This window comes from Caloenas nicobarica, chromosome 1, assembly GCF_036013445.1.
Source record: "Caloenas nicobarica isolate bCalNic1 chromosome 1, bCalNic1.hap1, whole genome shotgun sequence".
Classification (NCBI taxonomy): Eukaryota; Metazoa; Chordata; class Aves; order Columbiformes; family Columbidae; genus Caloenas; species Caloenas nicobarica.
In genome coordinates this window covers 42,319,184-42,339,942 of record NC_088245.1, presented here as the reverse complement: position 1 = coordinate 42,339,942, position 20,759 = coordinate 42,319,184, and the positions used below count along the sequence as shown (strand labels likewise).

The window sequence follows — 20,759 nt, the reverse complement described above, 5'->3', positions numbered from 1 at the left end:
ATTAAAGACAAAAACTGAGCAACACAAAAATAAAACTAAGAAAAACTATACTAGGAAATGTCTCTGAAAAGTTGGATTTATGTAGTTACAAAGATGTAGAAAAGACAGTTATAAAGTAGAAGAGCTACAAAGTGGAAGAGACAGTTGTACAACTCTTCTGAATCATTTTAAAATGGAATAAACAGAGCTTGGAAAAATATACTGCAAGCCACATTTACATAACTGTCTGGTTGGGTGGGGCATATGAAAAATGTACAATATCTCATATGAAAAACTCATGACCATTCTGACTCTAGACTCCATGGTTATCTTATGGCTTCCTGCACTGAGGAGTCCACAGGATGATGTTAACATTACTTGCTCTGTCACTGCCTTAGAAAAATGTTATGTGAACTAAAGGGGATGTTGTAGAGGATGTGCCAAGTATCTTAGAAAAATGGCATGACATAAGGAAAAATGGCAACAAAAAAAATTTTGTGAGAGAGCATTTCTTCAACAAAACAATTCCACTCAGACTATTTCCATTATCTCCATCCTTCAGCAAACTGCAGAGAAAAGAGGAAAAGCAAAGGTGATACTTTACTTGAAGAGATCTATCAGGATGATGACAATGTCGTTATCCACTTCCCCCATCCCTAGGTCTGTGCTGACGTCAGCTGTAGAGCCACACATGATGATCACTACAGATTGGGCAAAAATGGAAACAAGTTGGTCAAAGGCACAGACAAGAAGAGAACATTTGCTTGCTCCTGCTGTGCTGGGACCCAGGCATGGAGCTACGCAACTCTGTAGTGAGACCAGGATATTTGAAGGAAAGTGATAAAAGGTGCCTTAATACCTGCAAACTTTTCTGCCTGATTGCACCAAAGCATTGCCATTCTTTCACTCAAATAAGCATTAGCAGTTCTGATGTAATATGGACTACAGAATATGAACTCTTGTAAGTTAAGTGGCATTCAATTAACAGTTTAATTGGCTTACTTAGAACTCTTGCACTCACTTGGTCTGCTGATACCAGGTGCTTAGTCTTAGAAGATTTTTATTTATTTACTCATCCATTTTTCTAGTTTAGGTGGATCACTTCCAGAAGAAGTGCCCCTTGATGGCACAATTGAGTCCCATATATGTACCAGGGCTGCAAACACAGAGATGGTAGAGAACTAAGCATTCTTGTGTTATCTAAGGCTCTTCTTAGGAGGAGTTGTGATTCCTGGATTTCTGAATCTTTCGCAAAACGGAGCTTGTGCCTAGATAGGATAATTCACTCCAAAAGCTCCCTGGAACCAGGATGTTCCTCCATGTGTTATGGGCATGGAGAGACAAATCTAGGAACTTTGTGCCATTTTATGTTTGCATCCATGTGAAATGGTATATCTGTGTTTCTCCATCATTTATGTGGAAATACTGTCCCTAAAATGTAACTAAGGGGTAGGTCTGACTTCCTGGGAAAAGCAACTTACCTGTGGAGGCGAGTGCACCCTCAACCCCCCCTTACCATTGCTTTTCCGGTTTGGATCTTTCACAGTACTTTTAAGCTGCTCTGGGGTCCTTAAAGTCTCCTTGAACTTCAGTTTTTCGGAAAACTCTGTGATTCCAGCATCTAGTGCATTCATGTACCTGACACAAGGGAGCACAAATACTGTCAGAAAATTGCTAACTCCTCATATTTTCCTAAATAAACCAAAATGCAAGATCAAATGTTGCCAGGACACAAGAGTGTTTGTAAGGCGGTATGGAACATTTTTTTCTGCGGCAATAGAAGACAGAAAAGCGGTACAGGGCATGAAAGACTTAAAACTGTTGGGAAAGTCACCCAAAGGTATTTGAGCCTGGTCATACAAAGGATGGGTTTGGAGAATACAATGATGTAATAAGGCATTGACAATTAAGAAAAGAAATGAGGGATATGGAGAAATTACAGTAAGTAAGACTAATTGGGAGGCAGAGCCAGGTAGCTCTTCTGTTTTAAGACATCAATGGTAATCTCAGAAGACACCTATGAAGGTTCAAAGGAGTAAATGGGAACTGCAGGAAGAACTGAGATAAAAACACACATGTACCCTGACTGTGAGAGAAGCGAAGGAAGGAAAGTAGCAACAAAAAAACCCAATACTGAGTTAGTTAAAACTTGAAGGGGAAAAATGAGGACAGCAAAAAAATACAAGTAAAAGCTAGCTAAAAGATTAAGCAAAAGCAGACATCTCCTGTATCCTATTCTTGCCTCAACATGCTATGTTTGAGAAGAGACATTCTGTCTGAAAAAAAGTTAATGCAGAGGGAAAACCAAAAGAAATCTCTTTGTTTTCAAACGGCTTAAGTTTTGATCTAGGAGCACTGAGATCCCAGTCCTATAAACTACTAAATATTTTGCTTTCCATTTTTTTTTTTCAGGAACAGAATCATTAACCATTAATTTAAAGGAACATATGCATAGTTGAGACATAATCTGATTTTGCTGTCACTGTCAGTATTCACCTATTTTTATGCATACATGGGGAAAACAATTAGCCCGTGCAGTAAAACTCACGCTTAGCAAAAATTGATTTTTTAAATTAGACAGGTCAAAAATTTTCAAGCTGACAGTTACTATTAAAGCAGAATGAGGTGCATTTTTACAACTACATTAGGATGAAAAATGGGCAGAGATACAAAATTTTTTTTTTTTGTTAATTCAACAATAAAGAAAATTAGCTTGAACAATTCTGAAGTCATAAAGAAGATGCTGCGCAGAAGTATTAATAAAGACAAGGTAAGAAACACTTGGGAGATAACTTACGTACATTGACTTCCCTGAAAGGTATGAAACCTCCAGGCTTACAGGGATTTAGCTGAAGTGTGTGTAGTGTAACAGCAATTATAGTTGCAAACATGTAGAAATAGCGATTATAGTATGAGATAAGCAAAAGTGCACTGATGTTTCAAAGCATCAGAGAGGTAATCATACCAATTACATAATTGACCAAGTTGCTGTCTATACCAAAAAAAAGAAGGAAGAAACAATAAAAGTCCGTAAATATCTACAAAACAGTGAATTGGAGACCAGTTTTTAGGCTCCCTAATTCAGAAAAAAAAACTTTATACAAAATATTTTGTAAGTAGATGCTTATATCACTCTGAAGCCAATACAGTCATAAATTTTCACAGAAGCAAAGAATGTTAGGATTGGAAGGGACCTCAAAAGATCATCTAGTCCAATCCCCCTGCCAGGGCAGGAACACCTAGGTGAGGTTACACAGGAAGGCGTCCAGGCGGGGTTTGAATATCTGCAGAGAAGGAGACTCCACAACCTCCCCGGGCAGCCTGTTCCAGGCTCTGGCACCCTTACTGTGAAGAAGTTTCTTCTCAAATTTAAGTGGAACCTCCTGTGTTCCAGTTTGTATCCATTGCCCCTTGTGTTATCATTGGTTGTCACTGAGAAGAGCCTGGCTCCATCCTCATGACACCCACCCTTCATATATTTATAAACATGAATGAGGTCACCCCTCAGCCTTCTCTTCTCCAAGCTAAAGAGACCCAGCTCCCTCAGCCTTTCCTCATACGGGAGATGCTCCACTCCCTTAATCATCTTTGTTGCCCTGCGCTGGACTCTCTCCAGCAGTTCCCTGTCCTTCTTGAACGGAGGGGCCCAGAACTGGACATGATATTCCAGATGCGGTCTCACCAGGGCAGAGTAGAGGGGAAGGAGAACCTCTCTTGACCTACTAACCACCCCCCTTCTAATGCACCCCAGGATGCCATTGGCCTTCTTGGCCACAAGGGCACAGTGCTGGCTCATGGTCATCCTGCTGTCCACCAGGACCCCCAGGTCCCTTTCCCCTACACTGCTCTCTAATAGGTCATTCCCCAACCTATACTGGAAGCTGGGGTTGTTCCTGCCCACATGTAAGACTCTACACTTTCTCTTGTTATATTTCATTAAATTTTTCCCCGCCCAACTCTCCAGCCTGTCCAGGTCTCACTGGATGGCAGCACAGCCTTCTGGCGTGTCAGCCACTCCTCCCAGCTTGGTGTCATCAGCAAACTTGCTGACAGTGCTCTCTATTCCCTCATCCAAGTCATTGATGAATATATTGAATAGTATTGGTCCCAGAACTGACCCTTGAGGCACTCCACTAGATACAGGCCTCCAACCAGACTCTGCCCCATTGACCACGACTCTCTGGCTTCTCTCCTTCAGCCAGTTTGCGGTCCACCTCACTACCCGATCATCCAGTCCACACTTCCTCAGTTTTGCTGTGAGGATGTTGTGGGAGACGGTGTCAAATGCTTTACTGAAATCAAGATAGACCACATCCTCCACTTTGCTGTCATCTAGCCACCTGGCTATGCCTTCATAAAAGTCTATGAGGTTGGTCAAGCATGATTTCCCCTTGGTGAAGCCATGTTGACTGCCCTTAATGACCCTCTTATCCTTGATATGCTTTGAGATGGCACCAAGGATAAATTGTTCCATCACTTTCCCAGGGATGGAGGTGAGGCTGACCAGTCTATAGTTACCCGAGTCCTCCTTCTTGCCCTTTTTGAAGACCGGAGTGTCATTTGCTTTCCTCCAGTCCTCAGGCACCTCTCCTGTTTCCCAAGTCTGCAAGTTCCTTACATTATGAATTGGAAAGATAAATAATAGTTATTTCCACGAATTCTTGGCTCCCTTTGAGCTACATTTACAAAAGTAGTAGGAGAAACATGATCATTTTTAATTCATTAATCAGCATTTTATGTCCCAAAATTTAAAAAAAAAGGAGCATAGAAACACTCACAAACTGAAAATTATGTGAGTCAATAATAGAAGAGTAATGATAAATATCAATCTATTTTACTAAAAACAGCCTTTGATTTTAGTCAAGGAGAAAACCCAGCATTCTTGAGAACCAAGCACAGGCTGATGTTTCAGGTCACAAAGTGAAAACTGTCTCCTCTGCTTCAAACCGGTGAGGGCACAGCTTAAACTCTGCAATCGTTGGGGGGAATTTTGTTCAAAGAAAGATACAGTTTGAACTTTGGAAATGTTTTGGAGTAACAATAGCTCCCACAGATTGAAGCCATTAATGTGGAGAAACATTACAAGAGCTTGATAAGATCCCTGAACTAAAAAGGTACCTATGGAAAGCCCAATGGAGGAGTGTCTCATGTCACACTATTTACATCAAGGATGTAGTAAACAGGTATTTCCAGCAGGGACAACATGTGGGCCATGCTGCCCATGGGAAAAGCCGAGACTTGAGAACACCTAAAAGTAGATTCAGCACAACATTCAGATATGTAGTACAGCTAAAGGGCAGAATTCATCTTTTCCTTCTCTCCTTCCTTGGTAGCCATAAGGCACCTCCCAAAATGTAGGACTCAAAGGAGAGCTTGTAAGAACAATGTCCAAGGATGGAGGTAGAGTTTATCAACAGCCAGGTCAGAGGTGGATCCAGATCTTACCAGAGGCATGCCTCCGAGTTGTTGGTCCTCTTGTAAATGTAGGCAGATTCCCAGGTTTTGGTTTTGAATGGCAGGCGAGTTTCTTTCCAAAAATAATAGAAGAAATCATTCACTTTCCTGGCTGGGGTCAGAAGGCGGGTTAGGTGTACTTTGTAGTCACAGGACAGTCCAAAACTCCCTACAGAGATCAGAGGCAGGCTCAGTATTGTTTCATCTCTGAAGGGAGAGACAAGAGGACAAGTCTGAATGGATTGTTGTTGCACCAAGGCAGCTACCACATGATTTCCATCCTCAGTTCCCTCTCCTCTTGTGCCATGCATTAGTTTAACAGCACTTTGGGCCTGAAGCAGGAGGCTCCTCAGAAACACAAGCATATTTCGAGTCACTATTGGCACTGAAAAGCCCTGTTGAGCCTGGTCCAGGTACCTTCTCTCACTGCCCCCAAATCCCCAGTTTGGGTACCATGCACCATTTCAGCCCAAGGGCTGTGACAGGAATCCAAAGGCTTAAGGACCCATCCAATTCTGCTCCCCAGCTGCCATTAACATCGGATTGATTTGATCTTTTTGTTGAGGCAGTGCTGGAGGGTGACAGCTTTTTGCCATCAAAAAAGCTTTATTCCTACAACTCAAAGGAAAAGTCTTTTAGTTTAACTACGCCATATTTTAAGAGCTGTACAATAACAGCAGTCAGGAAGTAAAACTAAGCCAATCTTCCACTGGTACAGAATTTGTAAAACAAAGTTACTTTTTATCCACAGAGACAATAAGTATTTTCCTAGATGCTGCAATCTTATCAGACTAGACTTAAAGTATTTTGTTTCTTGTATGGTATTTTTCTATGACAGGGCCATTTAGAGTTGTCGGCATTATTGTGGAAAAAAAATTATTTTCCGGGTAAAGTCCACTTACCAAATTACAGGGTTTATATTTGTTGCAACAGAAACAGACAGAGATGATGTAGTAAGTATTGTCAGGGAGAGTATGTCACTAATGAAATTGACATTTTTCTGGCCGACTTTAGAATAAAATAGAATAGAATAGAATAGAATAGATGAAGGGACCTACAATGATCGTCAAGTCCAACCACATTGACCACCTCTCTAGGAAGCCTGTTCCAGCATTTGACCCACCTCGCAGTAAATAAATGCTTCCTAATGTCAAGTATAAACCTCCCCTGGCTCAGCTTTGAACCATCTCCATGTGTCCTGCCACCGAGTACCAGGGAGAAAAGCTCAGCACCTCCCTCCCCATGTACCCTCCTTAGGAATAACGTTGTCCCTCAGCCTCCTTTTCTCCAAACTAGAAAAGCACAAAATCCTCAGCCGCTCCTCATAGAACATACCTTCCAGCCCTTTCACCAGCTTTGTTGCCTTCCTCTGGACCCATTCAAGGACTTTAACATCCTTCTGAAATTGTGGGGCCCAGAACTGCACGCAGTGCTCAAGGTGAGACTGCACCAACATTGAACAGTGCAACAATCCCTTCTTTTGGCCAGCTGGTTGTTCTGTGTTTGACCCCCGCCGGATGCGGGTTGCCCTCCTGGCTGCCAGACCCTGCTGTCAGCCAGCATCCTCAGATCCCTTTCTGCAAGGCTGCTCTCCAGGCACTCCTCTCCCAATTTATATTTGTGCCTGGCGTTACTCTGTCTTAGGTGCAGAATCCATCAATTTGACTTCTTAAATTTCATCCCATTAATAATTGCCAAACGATTTCTTGAATTACAGGTGGCGAAGAAGCTGGAGGTAGACAGCTGGTCTAAGCCTAAACCACACTTGTTACTTCCACTGTTCTGCCGCAACATCCCAGCAGCTGTTGTGCTTCTAGAGCTCTTACAGTTAGCACCCAGAGTCACTTAATGTCCACTAGACAAGCCAAAGATGAAACCTAGAGAGCGTAGGCAGCAGCCAGACCACTGCAGGCCCTGCACTCCTGTCCTCCCCACAGCACTCTCCTCACACAAAGTGCTGCAAAGCAAGAAACTTGTTCTGATTTGCAAAACTATTGCACCACAGGCAAAAAACAGCTGCCTGTTTGTCAGCATTCTTCATTGTTTTGCATAAACTTCTGCTGCTCATACTTTTTACTGGTTTGACTGTGTCAGAGTCCGAGGAAGAGACTTTGGCATCATTCTGGGCAGCTCCATATCCAGCAGACAGAAAAGCAAACATAAAGGTAGGAGGCACAATGAATAAAATAGGGTATATTGCATAATATTTTACCGTGGTCCTATATATATGTAAGACTTATTATCTTGATTTTTCTATAAATCAATCACGTGATTTCACCAGTAACATTGTTTTCACTTTAAGTCATCCCACTCAAAGATAAGTATAGAGCTAAAGGCAGATAAAGCTTGAAGTAAAAGTGTCTCAATCTTTCCAGTACCTCTCAATGAAACCAAAAGGCTTCCAAGTTTTAAAGAGGGAAGTGATTCACACGGGTAACAATATGGATTTGTATACCATGACTGATGGGGGGAGTTAACTGATTTATGCTGGAAGTCTGCAAATTCAACTTACATTTTTCCTAATATCTAAGAATGAACATATTGATGTATAATATAGCATAGAATAGAATTTACAGGATCGTATATAATACAGTAGTAGAGAAATTCATTCTTCAGGAGAGTTAGGATGAAACTGGCTGCTCCCTATCTAAACGATCTTTACTGAAGGTGGTTGAGGTTTTTGAATCTTCTCTTGACACATGTAACTCAGGCCCCGCTCAGTGACTGAACACCCCCTGCAGAAGGACCCCTGTTGCTGCAGTACTGCAATGTCTACATGCCTCAAGCTAACATCTCTTTCCTGCTTCAGTTGCTGCAGAGTTAAGTCTTTTGAGCCCTTAATCAATCAATCAATCAGGTTACGGTCATCAATCAGAAAGTTTCCCTGCTAATAGTGGGATTTCATCAATGGGCTTTGGAAGGGGATTTTCTTCTCCCTACCAAATATAGTGGCTACACATGAGAGTTTTACTGTAGACCTCAAGGTTTCTGATGTATCCTAAATCCCAACGTCTCTGCTGGCTTGCTGTACACAAAACAACTTTGTTCAGCAGTCGATATCTTTAACACCACAATATTCGGGGCAAGAGGTGGTACTTACGAGACCATTTGGTAGGTGGCATAAGTGCAAGCAGGTCCTATGACAACACAGCCAAGTGAGCCAGTATCCTGCAAGGGATCAGAAATGGTCAGTAGTGGGGCCAGTGCAGAGGACTGGCAGAGAAAGGAGAATGGGAAAATTAAGAAAACTTTGGGATTTTAGAAGGAGTCACAGAATTAAACCAGCAAAAGCAAGAACAGAGTAGCAAAAGAGCTATAGAAAGGTTGAAAGAACAAACCTAGAGTGAATGAGGGAGGAATCACAAGAGAGCTAAGAAAAGGCAGAGGACAGAATAGTGCCTGTGAGAATGACCTTCATTAAGAGACAGACAGCAAGTTAGGATTAAATTGTTGCAATCGTTATAATAGCACTTATGAAATTACACAGCCCAGCAGTGCTTGCATTTGCAAAAGACAGAGGGATTGGAATTACAAGATACTGTGTGTTAGAAAAGGAATAGTTATGTACATATGAAGCTTGTATGAAAGAAAAATCCTTCCTTGACCACCAAATGAGGCACTGTGTGTCATGAGGGACAATTTCTTAACAATGTGTTCATACCTTGGTAGATTTGAGAATTCACACTGGATTGACAAAGATTTACTCAGAAGTGACAATTACTTGACATGAGAAAATTCACCGAAACACAGCTTCTTGTAAGGCACCAGTTCTAACTGAAGATTTTCCCCATATTGGATACTCACGTAGTTTCTCTCATGTGACTTCGGCGATTTCTAGTAAGAAGTGAATACTTCATCTTTGCACTCTGGGCATAGTTCCACACGTGTTTCTTTGGTATCAGTGCCAGCCTAATAATCTCTCTGGCTGTGCTTTACCATCTTTGTACAGCTCCCTCCTTTGCATATTTGTGATAAACTGATGGTGAACCAGATCAGGGTTCGATCCAGTTGGAAATTAACCTTTTTTGCTATGCTTGGGCTGTGTGTTTGTGGGTTTTTTTGGTTGGTTGTTGTTGTTGTTTTGGTTTTTGTTGGTTGGTGTTGTGAGTTTTTTTAACGGATTTCCTTGGCTGTGTGGCCACACAAAAAGATCGGCAGATATTGGGAAAAAAAAAAAAAGGGGGAGGCGGGGGGATAATACTACTTCAATGTAAGAAAAGCAGCCTGAAGTCGGAGGCTGCTTTAGCCAGCTCTGCCACCAAATGTCTAAAGACAGCCTCTGGGAAGCATTCGCAGAATCTCTCTCCAGTATTTGCCTACTTGTCTTCTCAAAACCTATAGGTGCATCCTGTCTTTGAAAACTTCACTTCCTTGTCAAATTTGTTTGGAACTGAACAACAGGATCAACGTTAATAAGGGAAGACAGAGAGACATGTGTGCACACACATGCAGAAAGAAAAAAGTCCCGTCTTCTTAGGAAATCAACTTAAAGAAGCCTGCTACTCACATAAATTTCCTTGATGAGCTCCACACCTTCACAGGTGCTGGTACGACAGCCCTGTGAGGGATAGAGTGATGAGGTAAAGCTGTGGAAGGTGGCATTGACTGTAACACTTTCTCCTGTAATACAAACATAAAAGTAAACAGCATCATGAGTTACAGGTAACTACTAATACACTGTGCTCCTCTTCTTCTGACATGGGTCTGAGCGGTCTTATGCTAGGATGTCTCCCACCACAAAGCTGCTAGAAAGTCCACCTACTACCTAATGCCTACCACTTAATATAAAACTGTAAAATTTGCTCAAGTGTGGACCGCTGTCTTCTGCTGAGTGTAACTACTTTCAGTACAAAGTACTTTTAGTGTTGGCCATTATTAGAGACACTTTTTAAGGCTCACTTTCCAATAAAATTGGGCGAAATCTCTTCAACTAGAGGGCAGAAAGGGAATACGTATAATTTCTTTGGAGCCTCTTTTTCCTGTGATAATCCTAGAGAGTGACAGTAGATTGTGATATTGAAAGGAGAGGTAAGATATCAAAATAAATAAAACCAACATCTGCACTGACTCTAAACGAGGGAAAAACATATGGGCTGCAGATTCTTCACACTTCAAGTCATAATGCAATCAACAGATGGGGTCAGAAGAAAAAGTATTTTCTGAAAGCAGAGGCTAATCCAGCCAGGAAAGGAAGCGAGAGCACCCCAGTTACTGAACTAGGTGGATCACTGGTCGTGTCTGATCCAGTTCAGCAAATCCCATGTTCCCAATCCCAACTGAATATCTCCAGAAAATCCTGCAGGAAGAGTCTGCCCGAACAGCATGAAAGCAAATATGGTTCTGCCCATCTGTAGAGCACTTCTGTTTTTACAGAGGTAGGTCACTATTTCTGTAAGATCTACGTAAATGGAACAGACAGGCAAGGAGCCTGTCTGAGGAGCAGTTTCCTGAAGGTCAGATGAGTAGAAAGCTGTGGCACAAAGTCTGACAAGAAATCACGACAAGAGAGGGATAACCAAGACCCATTGCCTTACCTGCTGCCTGGAATTCATTTTGCACCATTTTTAAGGCTTGGTTCACAGCTAATTTCAAACTATCAATATCCGATAGGAAGTCTGAGTAATTCATGAGCATCACATTGATCACATAATTGTCTTTTCCGCACTCATTTGAAACAACTTGCTGCAGCAGCTGGAGCAAGAAAAACAATGGCCAAAGGGCCTGACCCAGCATCCGTGTCTTCATTATTGCTCAGTTTAAACCCATTGTGCGGATCTTTCTTTTTTTCTTCCAGCCCTTCTTACTTTCAGATACTCTGCATCGTTTTTCTTCCTGTATAAGACAAAAGAGATCTCCACGCCGTAGATTCAAAGACAGGCTGTAGGATACTTCTCTCAGGCACTTCCCTGTCCCCCTCCCAGCCTTCACTTCTGCCCGCCTCTCCAGCGTTCTAGGTGGCACTTCTGTTTGTGGAAAACTAGCAACAGCAAAGCTCAGGAGAGGAGAGAGGCTAAAGGTCGCTGTGAATGTTTGCTCATGGAAAGGCTGAGGCTATAAAACTGAAGCATTACCTGAAACCTTACCTGATAAGGGCACTAACTTTTCATCACAGGGATGAGCAGAGAGAAGGAAAGGGAGGGAACGAATGGACTGTAAAGACAACTCTTTAAAATGGAAATAAAATACGAGGTCCATTAAAGCCTAAAGGAAAACAGATGGTTACTTCATGTTTGCATTGCCCTACATCTCTGGTTACATTGCCACACGATCTCTGCTGGCTGGCATCATAAATCAAGGGTATATTTTCTTCTGTGATAAGTTATCAATTTCATTCCTTTAGCTTTTACCATTAAAACACCTTTTGTGTTGACAAAAATGTCTGACTTGCAGTCCTCCAGGCCAAATCCTTTGTTTCTATTATACTTACAGAGTAGAGTCAGTGCAAAGCTTGTCCTCTTGTACTCATCCAGCACTGAGCACCAAAGCGCCACAGGTCTGCTCCAGACACACTGCTCCCATGCAGCACAGGTCTCGTTGCCCATTCCCACCTTGTCAGATGGTTCCTCGAACTGGGGCACAACATACTCATACTTCATGTGATGCAACCTCTTGCATCACGTAAGGATTAGCAAAACTGAAGGCCACATCTCAGACTTTTGGGACCAATAATAATTATAAATGACATTGCTGAAAGGTACACCTTAAAGGATACTACGGTATTGTTCCTGGCTAGGGCTCTTGGGCTTTCCTGAGTATTTTTCCTAAGCATGGTCTCAGGGAAGGTAGGTAGAATGAAGGGAAAACAAAAAACCCACAAGCCTTATGGATAAGTCTGGGCACAAAGGAGAACTGCAAGGTAAAAGGAATCAACAGGCAAATTTAAATGAAGTACTGAGTGTGACTGTTCTGAATGTGGGGTGTTTGTGCATACCTACAGCAGCTTCTGTTTTCCTGCTGAAACCTGGAATTGGGTTGTCAGATAATAAATCAAATTACTTCTATTATCTTCCTGAAATAATTTTAAGGCAAACAAAGAAAATAATCAGCAACAGTGTAAGTAACAATGCTTTTGGTATAAAGCAGAGCTGCAATTCCATGTTTTCTTTCAAAGCCTGTTTTTAGAAGGCATTGAATACACCTCAAACATATTTGCATAGACTTTTTACATGATCTTTTTTTAATAACAAATCATTATTGCTTGAATCTTTCTTGTACCATACAACAGAGGAGACCATGAGCCAGCATTTAAGAGCAGACCTTGAACACCTCAGCATATCTAATCTAGCATTTGTAATTAGTAATACAATAATACTAAATTAGCAGTCTGTCATGTAAACATCTGGACAAGCATGGCTGGCTAGAGCCACAGACTGAGAATGGAATATAGCTTTTTGTGCTGAGATCATCTGCTTATCACTGCCCCTTTTTACAGGCATTTACAAAGTCCTTGAAACTTATCCCATATAAGTCAATAAGAGATTTGTCATTAACTTCAGCAGAGCAAGATTTGCATTTTTATACTCTTCTTAGCCTGACAGAAAGTTAGCCAGCATGAATAACGCAAGTAGAACTGAGTATTTTACACTACTGGTCACACAGGGAGTATGTGATGGCACTGAGGTCTCCCTGGTTTTATATCTATTCATGTATTTATTTGGTTTTCACAGCAGCTCAGAAATGTCCTTTAAAAACAAAAGTAAAATCAGCTACAGCCTTAGTATAGCATTTCTTTTTACTTTCTCCCTTGCCCTCTGCTTTCACGGTGCCACAGAGAGTCCCCAGCCAGAAGATGTTACAAATGAGTCGTTGAGCTCTCAGCTTTTTAATTGCCAGGTGTGTGTAGCCTCTCAGTGTCAAGCCCCATGATGGAAGCACACCTTGAGCATCAGGTGATATGGAGCAGGAGAGAGTACTGCAGGAGGCTGCAGCCGATGTGAAGCCAGCGCTCCCTGGAACCGGCTGAACACCAGCCACACTTTCCCTTGTACCTTGGGGCTTTGCACATCAGATGCAGTTGCCTGGCAGACTGAGCAGTAACATCTGCTTCATGGTGTAAGAGAGATAAAGAAAAGCTGTGACACCATGCTGTAAAGGTGAGGGTTACTGAGACTACAGAAGATTGTGAGGGTGGAGAGAAGAAAAAGTAGATGAGTGAGTCATATGTGAAAAGCACAAAACTTGATGGGCCTGCCACAAGCAAAAGCAAAAAAAAAAATCTATATATTTGCGTATGTCGCTGCCTGTGCCTGAAAGATCTTTAGTCCTGGGGAATAGATGAAGTGAGACACCAATGCCAGTCCATTCATAGTGCCCTGGCTGCAGAATGAAACTGAGCTCCCAAGGATCCCAGCCAACTTCATCTAGTTCTTTTGTAATATCTAATCTAGCAGTCTATAAAACCAAGAGGTTACCAGTGACACAAACCAGCCAAATACTCTCCAAAATCTTCTGTATCTCTTCAGGGCACTGCTACCACTATCTCAGTAATTTTTCTCCAATTGTGAGCCAGCTCTTGCACTTCAAAGATTGGTCAGTGAGGGATACAGTTCAAATTATGTGTGAGAGAAAAGAAAAAAAAAAGCTTTTTGACTTCTACAGGCAATTGCAGCTTTAATTGGAAATCCTGTCTTACAACAGAACTACAAGTAATGGTAGCATCCTGAAGGCAATGTAAATGAGACTGCCGTCTTCTGAAACAATGTGATGACATGAAGCAAAGCCTCTTGCTCAAACACCAGGAATATCCTGCCTAAGGTAACCTCTCCTGACACCTCCAGGATAAGCCACAGAATTTATCCCAAAACGTCTTTAAAGCACATCTTCTAGAACTACTGTTTCTCTATTAAAAGAGTCAAGATTTAATCACCTTCTGAGGAATAAGGTGCTAAGCAACTATATCTGACGTCCCCGGTGCATTTTTTCTAGCTGTGGCTTTTAGGGAACAACTACTGTTATGTTCTTGTCAGAAAGTAAAAAAAAAAAGATGCCATCATTAAATATCTTCACTATGTGCAAGTATCTACAAAAAAATCAATTCTTAGGTGTACATCAGATGAGTACCTAACCTTTGTAATCCTGGCATTATTAACAGTCAATGGAGGTTTGCCCTTGAATCACTGAATACAAACCCTGTAGTTTATCACTTATTCTGCCTTCAGAAGCACAGGGACAATTAAGATGCAGATAGGCAGGCCCTGTATTTATTTGCCTGAGGATAAAATTCAGTCCCTCGCCAACAACAATAATACCTGTGCATATATTGCATAGATACAAAACACCATGATAGGTCTCTCTGTGTATTCTTATAATCTGTGTTAGATTAGAAATACCAACTCAAATTAACTCACAGGAGAACTGCATTATTGGTTTTAGTGAAAAGTGATTTTTAGTGCTTGATTCTACAGCACTATTTGTTTGTTTTGCTCTCTGTTTTATTGGATAATAAACAATTAGATGTTATAGGGTGTGTTTGAAACAGATAATCAACACTGACTTCCTGATCTAAAACTACTCTGATTTGCTCTCCCAGTCTTCTGGAATATTCAAAGACACTCAGAGAAAAAGAAACCGGAGAAGCAAAAAACCCCAAAGAGTTTTTCCTCTAAGCCTCCCAGCCTATGTAAGATCATGCTCTACAGAACATTTTCAAGTCCTCTTTTAATGGTCCATGTGACAGGGCTTTCCTCCTTTCAATAGCTTCTTTATTTTGTACAGAGTCCAAGAGTCCTGAAAAAGGGGAATAATAGGCCAACCTGGACATCATAGTGTCTCTTTGCCTACCCAGCTCATATTATAAAACTGCGGCCGTATTCAGAATGAAGCACTGTGTTATCTCCAATACATTTGCCATGTTCATTTTAGGGATCTTTTCACTGGCATGTAGCCTAATTTCATTTTTACTTAATTACAAATTATTACTTTCATTTGACCACTCAGAGAGGAGAAAATGGAAAGAAGATACGAAAATCTCAGGAAGCTCTGAAGAACCACAGTTACATGAAAGTATCAGCTGCCAACAGTCAAAATGCTGTTGTGAAAGTTGACAGCAATAGTCCTACTAAGCATGAAGACAATATAGCCATATTGTCAGCTCATCTTTAATATTTTGGTGCCAAAGATAACCCATGTAGCATTTTTCCAGCAACTATTTTGTAAAGAAGCATGCATTGTGATACAATTGTCTTATTTTACAGAATAAAATATTTTGAGTGTCCTTCAAAATGGAAATTTTTATATATATTTGCTACAATTATTTATTTTCTCAGTGTAATTTAATTGTGGTTGTTATGATCAATCTATGAGTTTCAAAATCGCACATTATTTTTATTTTCTCCAGAACAAGAAACTTTGATAGTGCACAAAAATCTGAGGTTCCATTAACATAAAAGAGATGCTGCAAGCCTCTAGAACCGCACAATTGGGAAATGTGAAGAGAAAACACATGCACACAAAAGAAAATATATGTAAATAAAAAGAACAGCAGATGCATTTATGTATTTGATTATCACTTTAAAAAAATTCCTTGGTTTCAGTGGCTAATGTTTTTGAATAAAGTTGTTCACACCATGTGTCTGAGGGCTTGTCCAGTCTCTTCTTGAACACTGCCAGGCTTGGGGCTGTGACACCTCCCTGGGGAGCCTGTTCCAGTGCTCCACCACCTTCTGGGGGAAGAACCTTTTCCTAATGTGCAACCTAAACCTCCCCTGGCACATCTTCCTGACATGCCCTTGAGTTCTGTCATTGGTCACCAGAGAGAAGAGCTCAGCGCCTGCCCCCCCTCATCCCCTTGTGAGGAAGATGCAGCCACCATGAGGTCTCCTCTCAGTCTCCTCCAGGCTGAACAAACCCAGTGACTTCAGCCACTCCTCATGTGGCTTCCTCTCCAAACCCTTCACCAACTTCGTAGCCCTCCTCTGGACACTCTCCAGTAGCTTTATATCCTTTTTATCCTGTATCACCCAGACCTGCACCCAGTGCTCCAGGTGAGGCCGCACCAGTGCAGAGCAGAGCGGGACAATCCCCTCCCTGCCCGGCTGGCAGTGCTGGGCTGGATGCACCCAGGACACGGGTGGCCCTTTGGCTGCCAGGGACACTGTTGGCTCATGTTCAACTTGCTGTCGACCAGAACCCCCAAAACCCTCTCTGCAGAGTTGCTTTCCAGCATCTCATCCCCCAGTCTGTATGTACAGCCAGGGTTGCTGTGTCCCAGGTGCAAAATCTGGCACTTGCCCTAGTTAAACTTAGTATGGTTGGTGATTGCCCAGCTCCCTAATTTGTCCAGATGCCTCTGTAGGGCCTCTCTGCCCTCAAGAGTGTCAAGAGCTCCTCCCAGTTTTCTGTCATTGGCAAACGTAGTATTCCATCAAGTCCTGCATTCAAGTAATTTATGAAGACATTAAAGAGTGCTGGCCCTAAGACAGATCCCTGCAGAGCCCCGCTAGTGACTGGTCACCAGCCTGACATAACCCCATTTACTAGAACCCTTTGAGCCCAACCCATCAGCCAATTGCTCATCCGCTGCATTATATGTTTATCCAGATGTATGCTGGACATTTTGTCAAGGAGGGTACTGTGAGAGACAGTATCAAAGGCTTTACTGAAATCCAAAAAAGATCACGTTGACTGGCTTCCCTTGGTCAACTAGGTGGGTAACCTTGTGGTAGAAAGAAATTAAGTCTGTTAAGCAAGACTTTCTCTTCATGAACCCGTGCTGGCTGAGACCAATCACTGTGTCATCTTTCAGGTGTTTTTCAGTATCTCCCAGAACAATCTTCTCCATCATTTTGCCAGGCACAGAAGTGAGACTGACACACAGAAGTGAGAAAAACGAAATTCCATAAAACTGAACAAAGTGCAGCAAAGATGGAACCAGAGCTCGCTTCAACAACTGGCATCCACCCACCTCGTCGATGTCGACATCTTTAATATGCAAACCCTGGGCACGAACCAAGCTATGAGTTCCACATGCAGTATGCAACAACGCAATGCTCCAACATGACAGTCCATTTTTCTTGCCCTGGGAGAACATCTTGACAGATGGAACCGAAAGTCATGGACTAAGTGGATTCAATGAACATTTTAGAGGGATGAGATGATATCATGGACTGAGTAATATCTGTGTGTATACACGTGTGTATATATATATGAATGACGGTAGTAATTCATTGAAATTTATTGGTAAGCCTAAGACCTAAGCATGACATAAATGGTGTAGAATAAGGGGCAGAACATGCTGGGTCAGCTGAGATAGGGTCCATTTCCACAGGCAGCTGGGAGAATGACACAGCCAGGACAGCTGGACCAAAACTAGTCAAAGGGGTCTTCAATGCCATATAAAGTCATGCTCAGTTATAAAAGGGGGGCTGGCCAGGTGAGCAGTCTCCCTCTTTCTCACTGCTGGAGGGAGGGAGGTCCGGGGTGCCCTTCGTTCTCTCTGGGCCATGTGGTTAGGTGCTATTGCGTTTTGGGAATGAGCCACTGTCTGGGATGGGGGGCAGGTTTTGGCACGGGCTGCAGTCAGGAATCACAATGGCTGCTTCAGAAGACATGAACTGCAGTGTCAGGATTGCCAAGTGGTGAGACATTGTGCTGTGTGTCCATCACTTTGAATATTCTTACATTATTGTTGTTGTTATTGTTTATTTGTTTGGGTTCTTTTCTCTTTTTCTTTTCTTTACTTTCTTTTCTTTTCTTTTCTTTTCTTTTCTTTTCCTTTCTTTTCTTTTCTTTTCTTTTCTTTTCTCCTCTTCTCTTCTCTTCTCTTCCCTTCCCTTCCCTTCCCTTCTCTTTTTCCTTTCCTTTCTTTTCCTTTCCTTTCTTTTCCTTTCCTTCCCTTTCCTTCCCTTTTCTTTTCTTTTCTTTTCTTTTCTTTTCTTTTCTTTTCTTTTCTTTTCTTTTCTTTTCTTTTCTTTTCTTTTCTCCTCTTGTCTTCTCTTCCCTTCCCTTCCCTTCCCTTCCCTTCCCTTCTCTTTTTCCTTTCCTTTCTTTTCCTTTCCTTCCCTTTCCTTCCCTTTTCTTTTCTTTTCTTTTCTTTTCTTTTCTTTTTTTTCTTTTCATTTCTTTTCCTTTCTTTTCTTTTTTTTCTTTTCTTTTCTTTTCTTTTCTTTTTTTTCTTTTCTTTTCTTTTCTTTTCTTTTCTTTTCTTTTCTTTTCTTTCCTTTTCTTTTCTTTTCCCCACTGTTTGGTTAAACTGTTCTTATTCCAATCCACAAGTTTCACCTTTTCTTTCCTGATTCTCCTCCCCATTCCACTGTGGGCAGAGGAGGGATGAGTGAGTCGCAGGTCGTTTTAGTTGCCGGCTGGGAGGGATCTGGAGCTAAACGATGACAGTCCTTTTTGGTGATCCAGGTGGGACGGACAAGGTGTTGGGATAATAACAGAACTGACCAGACCGTGTTGAAATACACATTCACTATAGTAGTTAAGAAGTTGCTGGTCATGATGTTGCTTTGTTTGTCCACATGGCTGTGTTATGTGAATTCCTACATGCCTTATGTATTCCCTGCAGTGCTGTTTATCACCTCTGGGTGAAGGATTAGGTTTGTCATATTGCTGTCCTGTGTCATATCAACTTAAGAGATGGCGATAGCTCTTCTTGTTTGCTTATATTGCCATTTTTATACAACATTATTGTAATTTCCATACCTTGGACATTGATACCTCAGAATTGATTAGCAATCACACCCAACCTATGGGAAAGATGGGGAGGGGATTTCACCCCCAACTTTTCACCTCCCTTTTCTCCTCCAGCCTTGGTGCAACAGTTTTTTATAATTTTGAACACCCTGAGGATATTCAAGCTAGCATGCTCTTATTGTTATGTCTCCTGAATGTGTCCCAGATCATGTACAGGGTTACAAAAGGACTTTTTAAGAATATCACCCACAGAAATAATATTTTCTGACTTTTAAATTATTTTTTCAATATTTCTACTATCCAGATTTAGAAGAGAGTAATGTAAATAATGACAAACAAAGATTTATAGTATACATGCATAGCAGTCATATAGCAGCTATGTTGGCTTTTCAGCGGTAATATGTTTTTTCTCATTTATTACACAAGAACATAAAGAAAGATTTTATAACTATTATTCTTTGTCACTGGCACTATCTACTAATAAAAAACAAGCCTGTAAAACAGCACGAAAATATGTGGGTCATATGTTGCATGTTCCTGATAGTACAGTATGATCTTGATCCAGTACAGAACCTGATAAAGTAGAAGTCCTCATTATATTGCCATTCCCATGGGTTATCAAGAGTTTAGGTCTGTTCTTGGAGTTCAGAGTTGCTGCCATAAATTAGAGTGGAATTACACTACAAAGCACTGACTGTTCTCATCAGAAGTTACCAATCTAGTAAGAGGAAATCCACAGACAAGGATAAGAAAAGTTGTAACTGGAATTGCATCATACTACCAGTAGCTTGGGTGACTGCCCCATCTTCCCATTGACCTATGTTGCCACATACCAGAAGATGAAGCTAAATATGCAATATACCATAAACAGCTAGCTCAGGTAAGAAAGTCTTATTCCTTTTAACCCTTTCACAACACATACATACTTTGAAGTCAATGTTATTTATCCATCTAACTTGTATGCTGCCAAAATAAATAGTAAGAAGTCTTTCCTCTTGACTGCTGATTTTGTACTCTTTCTCTAAAGGACTTTGTTTCCAGAGGGACAGGACACATTTTTCTTTTCAGCCTCTGTTCTAGACTCAGCAAGATACAGCTCTGTCAAGTGACACATGCAAGCTATCGGTGATGTGCAAACATCTGTTCTGGCTTTCCTTAGGAAGGTAAGTGTCTTGAGTGCGTAATAATTTATGTATTGGTCATATACATCAGTTTCCTTAAATTCTTTTTATTAAACATTATACAGATCTACACTGTGCGACGGGATGGAGTTAGATCTTCAAGCTAGTGCACACTTGACCCTGTAAATCCATATGGCAGTGGAATACTGTGCAGATATATCCTGGACGAGTACAGCTCCATTCTCTGGGATGTGGCACTTGCAATGATGTGGCTTTCTGTCTTGGGTAAGTTTGTGTGGATCCAGCTAAATATACTTGCATTTCCAGTTCTGACACTGACTCGTGCTGGATCAGCAGATTGTCTCACCTCCCCTTCCTTGGTTCTACATACATAAACTTCCAAAAACTTATCAAAATGTGGTGCTGAAATCCAATACAAGAACAGCTTTTAAACTGCTTTTATTAACTTGACTGAATCTTGGTGGCAGGTTGGGCACTAGAAGTATCAGGAAAATTCTGAATGTGCAGTTCCCACAAACCCATAAACATAAACTGCAGTGAAAATGAAAG

General features: G+C 41.5%; 1 protein-coding gene across 1 annotated transcript in view; it reads right to left on the bottom strand.

Moving 5' to 3' along the window:
• GUCY2C (guanylate cyclase 2C) overlaps positions 1-11,178 on the bottom strand; it is a 51,343-nt gene extending 40,165 nt beyond the window's left edge. Inside the window, exons 1-6 of the mRNA XM_065652254.1 lie at positions 10,968-11,178; positions 9,941-10,053; positions 8,534-8,601; positions 5,425-5,640; positions 1,496-1,617; positions 584-680 (exon numbers count right to left, since the gene is read on the bottom strand). Of these exons, the coding sequence (XP_065508326.1) occupies positions 584-680; positions 1,496-1,617; positions 5,425-5,640; positions 8,534-8,601; positions 9,941-10,053; positions 10,968-11,178 (827 nt within the window). The remainder of the gene's footprint in view (positions 1-583; positions 681-1,495; positions 1,618-5,424; positions 5,641-8,533; positions 8,602-9,940; positions 10,054-10,967) is intronic.
• Positions 11,179-20,759: the final 9,581 nt, after the last annotated feature.